The sequence below is a fragment of the Quercus lobata genome, chromosome 11 (genome assembly GCF_001633185.2).
Source record: "Quercus lobata isolate SW786 chromosome 11, ValleyOak3.0 Primary Assembly, whole genome shotgun sequence".
Lineage (NCBI taxonomy): Eukaryota > Viridiplantae > Streptophyta > Magnoliopsida > Fagales > Fagaceae > Quercus > Quercus lobata.
The window spans coordinates 49,477,731-49,489,469 of record NC_044914.1 but is presented as its reverse complement, the minus strand read 5'-3'; the positions used below and the strand labels follow the sequence as shown (position 1 = coordinate 49,489,469).

General features: G+C 38.1%; 1 protein-coding gene across 1 annotated transcript; it reads left to right on the top strand.

The window, feature by feature from the left end:
- Positions 1-5,356: 5,356 nt before the first annotated feature.
- On the top strand, positions 5,357-5,860 carry LOC115967063. Its single transcript, XM_031086149.1, has one exon. It carries the CDS (start codon positions 5,357-5,359, stop codon positions 5,858-5,860), a length of 504 nt encoding a protein of 167 aa, XP_030942009.1.
- The last annotated feature ends 5,879 nt before the right edge of the window (positions 5,861-11,739 follow it).

Below are 11,739 nucleotides of genomic sequence, written 5' to 3'. Positions count from 1 at the left end.
TTTGTCGGCTTCTGTTTCATCCTCCGGTAAGATGTCCTCTTTCAAAAATAGTACTATGGGATCCATCCAACTAGACCCTGCTTTGACTTGGTGAACATGAACCGCCTTTCCCTTTACCTTTGTGGGCTTGCCCCGAGGTAGGCTCTGTGCCGAGGAGATTGCCAACGTGGCTAGGGAATCAGCATGTGTGTTTCCACTTCTAGGGATGTGTAGTAGGCTGAAGGATTCAAATCCTTTTTCTTAAGTCCATTCACTATGACCTTGTTAACTTGACTTAAGTATCCTTGCATTCTCTCATCTCTTACTTCTAGTTCGCCTTCACCTGACCGACAACTAGTCTTGAGTCCGAGAACATCTTTACTGCCTTTCCTCCCATCCTTTGAACTATGGACATTCCTTCCAACAAAACTTCATATTAAGCTTCATTATTTGTGGCCAAGAACCCCAATCTTAATGATTTCTCAATGGTGAGCTTCTTAGGTGAGATCAAAACTAGCCCTACTCTGAAGCTTCTTTGATTTGCTGCACCATGTACATATACTTTCCATAATAAAGGCTCTTGTAGGGAGATTGTGTCAACCAATTTTTCATCCGAGTTCTACGTTGCTGCCATTTCTTCTAATAGGGGTTCAACGAACTCGGCCACCAGGTCCGCAAGGACTTGGCCCTTAACGGAGGTACGAGGCATGTACTTGATGTCAAAAACCCCTAGAACTATGCCCCATTTAGAAATCTTTCCCATGTAGTTGGCACTTTGAAGTATAGCCCTGAATGGAAGCTGAGTCAGGACGACGACAGTTTGTGCTTAGAAGTAATGGGGAAGTTTTCGTGTACTATGCACTACTACTAGGATGGCTTTCTCCAGTGGTAGATAGCAAATCTCAGTCTCATGTAGTGACTTGCTCATATAGTAGACTGGTCGTTGTACGCCACTGTCAACTTGTATCAAAACCAAACTCATAGCATGAGGGGCCACAACAATATAAGTAAATAGAACTTCATCCATCTCAGGACTAGACATGATAGGTGGATGACAGAGATATTCCTTAAGCTTCTGGAAGGCCAAATCACACTCTTCGATCCATTCAAATCCCTTTCATTTATTCATCAACAGGAAGAAGGGTCTGCATCTATCTGCTGACCGAGAGATAAACTGGTTCAAGGCAGCAATCATTCCAGTTAACTTCTGAACTTCTTTGGGATTCCGAGGTGGTTGTAGATTGTTTATCGCCTTAACTTGGTCGGGATTAACCTCAATTCCCTAGTGAGTCACCAAATAACCTAGAAACTTGCCTGATCCTACACCAAAAGAGCACTTGGAAGCATTAAGGCGTAGCTTGTGTTTCCTCAAAATTTCAAAAATGTTTCCAAGGTCTCTCACATGCTCGGACACCACCTTGCTCTTCACCACCATGTCGTCTATACAAACCTCAATATTCTTGGCCAACTGTGGTTCAAACATCTTAGTCATCATCTTTTGATAGGTGGATCCTGCATTTTTCAAGCCAAAGGGCATCACCTTGTAATGATAGTTTCCAGTGGGGGTGACAAAAGCTATCTTCTCTTAATCATCTAGGGCTAGTGGTATTTGATGGTATCCTTGAAAGACATCTAAAAAGCTCATCCGAGGATGGCCTATAGTGGCATCTACCAACTGGTCTATTCATGGCATAGGGAAGGGATCTTTTGGGTAAGCCTTGTTTAAATCCAGGAAATCCACACATAATCACCATTTCCCATTCTTTTTCTTCACTACCACGGTATTGGTTAGCCACTCAAGGTAGAAAACTTCTTTGATAACTCCTGCCTGCTTAAGCTTTGTCACCTCATCTTTGACAGCATCAGAATGGTTTCTAGATGAGTGCTGAGAAGGATTCTTTTGGGGGTAATAGATGGATTGACATTCAAATGGTGGAAAATGAAGTTTGGGTCCACCCCTAGAGCTTCATAAGCGCTCCACATGAATACATCAACATTTTTTCTAAGGAACTCAATTAGCTCTTCCCTCTCTTCGGGAGGCAGCTGGGAGCCAACCTGAAAGAACTTCTCTGGATCATCACCAACAATAACCTTTTCTAGATCTTTGCACTTTGCTTCCTCGGTTGATCCATTATTGGGTAATACCAGAGTTTTTGATTGCTATAAGCCATTTTCATCAAAGGCTGAGGACTCACCTTTGGGCTGATGTAAGATGGCAGCCACCATGCACTGCCTAGCCATGGACTGACTCCCCACAATCTCCTTAACCTGGCCCTCTGACGAATATTTCACCTTCTGGTGTAGGGTAGAAGAAACAACTCCTAAGACATGAAGCCAAGGTCTAGCCACAATAACCGTGTAGGGTGAATAAGCGTCCACCACAATAAAATCCACCTCTGCCACGTTTGAACCGGTCTGTATGGGTAGTCTAATCTGACCTCTTGGAGTAACAGTCTTCCCCTTGAAACTTACTAGAGGAAAATCGTAGGCTGTTAGGTCCTCGAGTTTCAAATTCAACCCCTTGTACAGGTCGGGGTACATTATCTCGACGGCACTGCCCTGGTCTACCAACACTCTCTTCACATCATATCCCATATCCTAAGTGTGACCACCAAAGCATCGTCATGAGGTTGGATGATTTAGATCTAATCCTCATCCGAGAAGCCCAGTACCTGTGGGACTTCTATTCTGGCTCTTTTTGGCTCCAAATTGTGTCCTCGATGGATAGCCAAGCCACAGACATCACTCTAGTTGGACAAGAACCAGTCCTACCGAGAGCAGCAAAAATGACATTGATCGTTCCTAGAGGAGGCCTTGAAAAAGCATCTCTCCAGGGATCCGAACCTATCTGTTCTGCTTGGCCACTAGAATGGTGCAGCAGTTGCTTCAACGTCCCTTCTCAGACCAGCTGGTCCAAATGGTCCCACAAATTCCTGCAATCTTCTGTAGTGTGCCCCTAGTCTTGATGGTATTGACAATAAAGGCTCTGGTTGTGCCTCATGGGGTTTCCAGCCATCTTGTTCGGCCATTTGAAGAACGGCTCGTTCTTAATCTTCTCCAAAACCTGATGCATCGATTCTCAGAATACTGCATTAATTGTCTAGGTGTTAGTAGACCTTGACTGTCCAACGAAATCTTTCCAAGGTTGGTTATTATTGAATCAGTCCGACCTGAAATCTCTCCTCTCTTGAGGGATAACCTTCACTTTACCTTTCCCTTGTTGTTAGTCATTCTCCACCCTCTTGTACTTATCAATCCAGTCCATAAGTTGAATCACACTGGTAAAAGGTTTGCCAGTCAAAGACTTCCTTAAATCGTTCTCGGTCGAGAGGCCGACCTTAAAAGTGCTGATAACCACGTCATCAAAGTCACCATTGATCTCATTGTACATCTCCTAGTATCTGTCCGAGTACGTTTTCAGGGTCTCCTCCTCTCACATGGATAAGGATAGTAGTGAGTCCAGGGGCTGAGGTACCCTACTACACATGATAAAACGGGAGCCAAAGGCCTAGGTGAGCTCCTTAAAGGAGTCTAAGGAATTAGCCTTCAGACCATCGAATTATCTCATCACCACAGGCCCCAAACTAGAGGGAAATACTTTGCATATCAAAGCCTCGTCCTTAGAGTGGACAACCATCCTCTAGTTGAACTGGCTCACATGTTTTACAGGGTCCGTTCGACCATTGTAAATGGGGAAGGTGGGCTGATGGAACCGTCGAGGAAGTCTTACCCTCTCTATCTTGCACGTGAAAGGTGATTTGGAGATTTGATTCAATGCCTTGCTCATAGCGTCATTTCCCAAGCCTTTACGAGGCAGACTCTTGTATCTTTGCCTGTGGTGGTGCTCTTCATCATAGGAGAAAGACTCGCTCGGTAGAGTTCTTGACCTTTGCCTGTACCTAACATCCTCTTCATCATTGGAGGAGACGTCAGAACTGGAAGGGGTTCGTTTCCGTTGTGCATGGTGCAGCTTCTTTTTTAAATCATCAATCTCCCTTTGCATGGCTCTTTCATTCTGCTCTTGAGAGACATGACTCCCAACCCGAGAATGACTTTACCAGCATGTGTGGTGTATGTGCTATCTTTTCGATCCCGCTTGCGTTCAAGGTTAAGCAAGTCATCCTATCGCCTAGAACCTATGGATTCTTCTTGATGAGGACCTGATCCGGCCATAGTTAAACGTCGTACTCACTATCACACAAGTTCTTTCCACAGACGAAGCCAATTGTAAGGACACGATTTACAGCCCAAGCCTAGGATGTATGGGATCTTGGCCCAATGAGCCCAGTACAATAAATTTGTAGAGAGTGGGTTAAAGAACTAGCCCCTAATGAGTTGTACAATGACTAGAACTGAATCAAATGATAACCAAACACAAAATAAGAGGTCCTAATATCAATGGACTTTCAGTCCAAGGAGGTCTCCTATAAATTGATCACAATTGGATACAAACACAATTTAGATTGCTACAGTGTTCTCTGATGATTTTCTGATCCTTTTCTCATGGAGGGTCTCTCACATTATATAACTCCTTTTGGAGCATCTTGGTCCTACACTTGTTGATCAAATGTGTAACACCCCAACCTAATTTCATAATTAATTTATGGGTTTATATGCATGTTATTATCTTAATTGCTTTTAAGTGCATGAAGCTTTGATATTGTAATATTTACATGGATACCTTAAGTTTCAGCCAGGTGATAATTTTCCAAGTTCAAAGGAAATGAAATTTCAAGGTTTCCATCATTTTTGTATATTATGGCTTTTATGCAAGAAAATAAGCAGGAATTCAAGAAATAATTCTTGATAAGTACCTTCAGTTTAGGTTGGTTCGTGTTAGTATTGAGGTAAACTTGATATTAACATGCCAGTCAGGCTCTAAACTCTGTAGTACAGGTTTGGGTCGTGACAGTTGTGGTATCAGAGCATAGGTTATGATTTTATAGACTTTTAGATAGATGTAAGTGTTGTTAGAAGTCAGAAAGGGTAACTTGGGTAGATTAGTAAATGCATATCTCTTCGGAGGCATTCGAATTTTGTTTTGTGAATTTTGTTGTGCTCTATGTTTGTATAATTGCATGCCTAATTTACCGCACATACATGTTGAGTTTAAATTATAATGTTCATGATTATGAATATGTTAATAATAAAAAATGGTATCCTAGCATGTATGATGTCGTTTCTTAATAGGATGCAAGCTTCAGATATAAGTAATGTGTGCAACCAAGTTTTGGAGGAGATTGCCTAAAAGGCAGCTAATATCCATCCTCCAGCTGGAGTTAGCCAAGGTTCTACCCAAGAGGCTTTTCTAAAACAAAGGCCTCCTTCTTTTAGTGGCACTACAAATCCATTAGAAGCCGAAAGTTGCATTTTTAGGATGGAAAAGATTTTTAAATTCCTTGGATGCACAGATTCTCAGGAGGTGAATTATGCTACATACATGTTTGAAAGTCCTACTAAAATATGGTGGAAATCAGCAGAGAGACTTCTCTTAGAAGGAAGAGGTGATAATGCCCAAATTAGTTGGGCAAAGTTTGTGAAGAAATTTTATGAGCAATTTTTTATAGAACGCTTCAGAGATAAACAAGCTGAAAATTTTGATGAACTTGTCCAAGGGAGTATGGGGGTTGCTCAATATGAAGCAAAGTTTACTAAGTTGTCTCGTTTTGCTCCTCAACTTGTTTCTACTGAAGCTTTAAGGGTTAAGAAGTTTTGCAAGGGGTTGAATTTCAAAATCAGACAATGTTCGACTACTTCTCGAGTTGAGGACTACAAGAATTTGGTTACACTTGCTGAAGCTATAGAAGAAGACATTCATGAACGTAATAAAATGAAAGCATTAATGGAACAAGATAAAGGCAAGACAATGAAGTTTAACTAGCCCTAGAAAGGAAAATCTTCCCTTAACTCCTCCAAGAAAAATACCACTAAGAACCTGCCAAGAGCTGTAGAAAAATGTGCCCATTGCGGAAGGCCTCATTCTGGAGAGTGTCGGGCTACCAACAATACATGTTTTCGTTGTGGCAAACCTGGTCATTTTATTAGGAATTGTCTAAATAATTCTAACAAAGGGAACTCCAATGCTGGGAGTGGACAAAAGAGGCCAATGGTCCAGGGAAGAGTTTTTGTCCTCACTAAACAAGATGCACAAGCAACACCGGATGTGGTATTAGGTACTCTCAATGTTTGCTCTAAAGCTGCTCATGTTTTATTTGATTCTGGCTCTTCACACTCTTTTGTATCCCCTGCTTTTGCTGATGTATTACACATAAGTCCTGAATTGTTGGATTGTGAACTATGGGTGTCTATTCCTTCGGGTGTAATTTTGTGTGCTCAATGGGTGTTATAAATATGCATGACTTTGATGCCATTTTGGGTAAGGATTGGTTGTTGACTCACCATGCAGTTGTAGAATGTTTTGAAAAACGTGTAATTTTCCATATACCTAGCCAATCTAAATTTTATTTTGAGGGAGATAGAAAGGTTAAACCATTAAGTATAATTTCTACTCTTCAAGCTAGTAATATGCTTAAAAAGGGGTGTCGTGGCTTTTTGGCATATATGATTAACTCTGAAGCTACTAATGAGAAGTTAGAAGATATTCCTATTGTAAAGGAATTTGCTAATGTCTTTCTAGAGGAGTTACCTAGCCTACCTCCAGATAGAGAGGTTGAATTCTCTATTGAACTTTTGCTTGATATTGGTCCTATATCTAAGGCTTCTTCTAGAATGGCCCCAGCTGAACTTAGAGAGTTAAAATTGCAATTACAAGATCTACTTAATAAGGGTTTTATTAGGCCAAGTGTTTCACCATGGGGTGCACCAGTTCTATTTGTTAAAAAGAAGGATAGAAGTTTGAGACTTTGTATTGATTATCGGGAATTGAATAAGGTAACAGTGAAGAACAAGTCCCCTTCCCCGAATAGATGATTTATTCGATCAATTACAAGGAGCATCAATTTTCTCAAAAATTAATTTGCGTTCTGGCTATCATCAATTGAAGGTGAAGAAGGATGATATACTGAAAACTGCCTTTCAAACCCGATATGGTCATTGTGAATTTCTTGTGATACCTTTTGTATTGACAAATGCACCAGCTACTTTTATGGATTTAATGAATAGAGTGTTTCAACCTTACTTAGATCAGTTTGTGGTGATATTCATTGATGACATTTTAGTATACTCTAAGAGCCAGGAAGATCATGTGAAGCATTTGCGGATTGTATTGCAGACTTTAAGGGACAAGCAACTTTATGCCAAACTAAAGAAGTGTGAATTTTGGCTAGCACAAATTTCTTTCTTAGGACATGTGATATCAAAGGATGTAATTTCTATTGATCCAAAGAAGATTGAAGCTACAGTGAATTAGGAAAGACCAAAGACTATCTCAGAGGTTCGTAGTTTCTTGGGCTTGGCTGGTTATTATCGATGATTTATAGAAGGTTTCTCCAAGATATCCGGGCCTCTAACCAATTTAACCAGGAAAGTAGTGAAGTTTGAATGGACTGATAAATGTGAGCATAGTTTTAAGGAATTAAAACAAAGACTAGTTACAGCTCCAGTACTTACTTTACCTTCAAGTTCAGGAGGTTTTGTGATATACAGTGATGCTTCTAAGAAAGGTTTGGGATGTGTTCTCATGCAACAAGAGAAGGTCATAGCTTATGCCTCTAGACAACTAAAGTCATATGAACAAAATTATCCTACTCATGACTTGGAATTAGCAACAGTGGTCTTTGCTCTTAAAATTTGGAGACACCATTTGTATGGTGAACCTTGTATGATATACACAGATCACAAGAGTCTCAAATATTTGTTTACACATAAAGAGTTGAATCTTAGGCAAAGAAGATGGTTGGAGTTGATAAATGACTATGATTGCTCCATTGAATATCATCCTGGCAAAGCAAATGTGGTGGCAGATGCTTTGAGTTAAAAGTCTTCGGGACAATTAGCTTGCATGCTAACCACTCAAAAAATAATTTTGGCAAATTTACAACGGATGGGGATTGAGTTGATAATCAGGGGTTCAAGTACATGTTTTTCCACTCTAGTTGTGAAGCCTATCTTATTGGAGAAAATTAAGGCCTCTCAATTTAATGATCCAGAATTAGCTAAGATTCGTGATAGAGCATCTAATGGCAATATACCTGGTTTTCTCATTAGTAAGGATGGTGTTTTAATGCATGGTTCCAGATTCTGTGTTCCAGTAGATAATGAGTTGAAAAGACAGATTATGGAAGAAGCTCATTGTACTCCCTATACTATACATCTAGGTAGTACCAAAATGTATCGGGACTTGAGAGGAAATTTCTGGTGGAGTGGTATGAAGAAAGATATTGCTGAATTTGTAAGTCGTTGCTTGACTTGTCAACAAATAAAAGCTGAACATCAACGACCTGGAGGACTATTACAGCCTCTCCCTATTCCTGAGTGCATATTTCTATGGATTTTGTTGTGAGACTCCCAAAATCACTTCAAGGTTATGATTGGGTTTGGATGATTATAGATCGAGTAACCAAGTCAACTCATTTTCTTCGTGTGAAGGTTAACTATCCTTTAAATAAGCTTGCTGAGTTGTATATACAAGAAATTGTGAGATTACATGGGGTTCCTTCATCCATTGTGTCTAATAGAGATCCTAAGATTACTTCGCATTTTTGGGAGAGCTTACAGACAGCTATGGGTACTAAACTGACATTCAGCACAGCTTACCATCTTCAGACAGATGGACAATTTGAACGTATTATTCAGACCTTTGAGGACATGTTGCGGGCTTGTGTTTTGGATTTAGGAGGCAGATGGGATAGTCATTTACTGTTAATTGAGTTTGCCTACAACAATAGCTATCAGTCTAGCATTGGGATGGCTACTTTTGTGTAATACCCCAATTTTGATTTTATAATTATCATTGTACCTTGTCAATTTTAATATAGAGTTGATGTCCTATATGTGTGTGCACAGTAAGATGGGAGTAGACAATTTTGTGGTGCTACAAATAGGTGAGAAAATTAAAGTTTTAGTGCATATAAATTTAGTGAGGCAATTAAAATAAATAAATATAAAGAAAAGAGAAAGATGTTTTATGGACCTCTTGGAGACTAAAGAGATAAGCTTAAGTGGATTTTAAACTCCAGCCCGCTACCCCACCAAGCCCACATCTCTGATGTGTTAAAATATAAGTTGGAGGAAAAGATAATTAGGGTTTGGGATGAGAAGGGTTTCATCACTAAGGAGGCTAGGGTTTCGTCACTAAGGAGGCTAGAAGGTGTATTTTTTTTCCTTGGAGTTAATTAAAGAGGCAACCAAAGGATTTCAGGTATGATTTTTCAATTGTTAAAATCAAAGAATCAAAGGTTTAGAATTTTATCATGGGTTAATATGTATTAACCCCAAGTTGCCCACTGTGTGCATTCTAGTACAAGCCGTGAATTGAGAAAGGTTATGTATATGGCTTTACATCTCCTTTTGGTTATATGTATATTAAATTGTAGGTAGCCACTGTGAGTATTTTAGAACAAAGCCACGGATTACGAAACTCAACTCATTTATATAGCTTTACGTCTTCATTGGTTTGTATATATATATATATATATATATACTAAATTCTAGAATTGGCCACCGTGTATATCCATGAACAAGTCACCGATCAAATCTTCAGTCATGAGGCTTTCACCTTTTCAATTGTGGTTATATATATATTAGGATGGTTGTAAGGTTTTCTATTGTGGTTATATATATTAGGTGGCTTTAACGTTTTTGGGGTTATGTAGATTAACTTAAATCCTAAAGTATTAGCTGTTGCCCCAGAGATTTGATAAATTCAAGGAAACATATTCTTGGGTAGAGAAACTTTAATTTAATGTTAAAAGTGTTATTAGTTTAGCAAAATATTTTCTTAGTGAGTTAGTTTGTATAATTCGATAAATTTTATATTTTGTGGTGGATAGTAAGTAATTTCTATGATTGAATATAGGTCTTATTTAAGAGTGTTTTGAGGTTTTTTGGAGGTTGTTTCGGCTGGACTTTCATAGAGATTCAAGTGCTGTAAGTAATTATGCATAATATGCACAAGTTTTGTCCATTCGGTTCTTAGAAGTTTTCAAAAGTTTTGTATTTCAAACTTATATTTTCTAAAGTTTGTCAAAAGTATTTTTGTATCATTGAAAGAGAAATTTCGACTACTAAATAATTTTTTAAAGAGATACTTCGAATTTTAAATAAGTTTTGAATGTCCAAATCTCATTTAAAAGATGATTTTTAAACTAAACTATTTTCCATAAATAATTGAGTTTCAATGTAAGTTTTCTAAAAAGGTCCTTGTTCTATAAATTTGTTAAAACCAAGTGATTTCAAGGTCATATTCCTATCCTCCAAATGGTATTTAAAATGTTTCTTTTAGCAAATTTAATTTTCAGATTTACTCAAGAATTGTAGTATGTTTACATAAACTCCTCAGTCTCTATTCATTCCCTAAGAGAGTCAAGCATCCTTTGGTTTATGTTCTATTCGATATTGTGATCTTTGATATGCATCTGTATTTGAAAAAAATTTGTTAATACCAAGTAAATTATTATATTTTGTATAAACTTTGCTTTGTGATATGTGACTCAAAATAAGTGGTTTTTTTTTTTTTCTTTTTTGAATTGATCAGATATATCAGATATATGTGCTCATGAGATTGTATGTGAGAATATGTGTTGATCCCTCACCAGCAGGGGTTAGATGTTGGTATCTACTCATAGGATTGTATGTGAGAATATGTGATGTGTATATGTGACACTGTGCTCTGATCAATTATATGTATTTGATTTCAAATGATTTTAAGATGTGATTATATATGTATTAAGTGATTTATTATATGTTTTGGAATAATTATTTCTGATATCATTGAATGAGTTTGTGAAAAATCAAAATACTCGTGCTTTGCTTGACTCTATTCCGTTGTATATTCTGCATAATTACTTACTGGATGTATGGCTCACCCCATCAATTACCATTCTTTTTTAGATTAAAGTGTAGTTGGGAATTTAGAACCTTTGGATCGCTTTGTAAGATGCAAGGTAGAGCACGGAAGTTGTAGGCAATTTCAGTATTACTTGAAGACTTATAGAATTTTAGCTACTTTTATTTTGTAATTCATGTTTTATACAGTGGAGATTATTTCCTATTTGTGGAGTTTAGATTTTTGTAAGAGGTTTTTAAGAGTATTGTTTCTTTGGAGTTTTAATTTATTTTGGATTAATTATGTTTAGTAATTTATATAAGTTCAGCAAGTTAGTCATGTATCTAAATTCATGTTCCATGGATTTGGGTCGTGACAGTGTTGGTATCAGAGCTCTAGGTTATGATTCTGTAGACATTTAGGACTTTTGATGTTTTTGTATAGGATGTGGAAGAATAGGCTTGAATCATTGGATAATCAATGGGTATTTTATGGGTTTGATAATTGTTAGAAGCTGTGTACCTGTATGCTTAGGATCATAAGAAATGTAAAAGCTTTAGTATCTCTTGTATACTATGATTTTTCTTTGAGGTTTACCCAACTCTAAAGTGCTGTTTGTTTGGTTATAGGAAAATGCCACCCCGCAATTCTGCCCCTTCTAGTTCTGAGCCAAATCTTGGAAACCTTGAGGGTGTTTTTAATGCTATTAGAAGTCTTGCTGAGGTGGTGGAAAAACATGTTAGTACTAGTGGAACAGCTAAGCCCAAAGATGCTAAGATTGAAGGATGCACCATTAAGCAATTCAGGAAAATGGG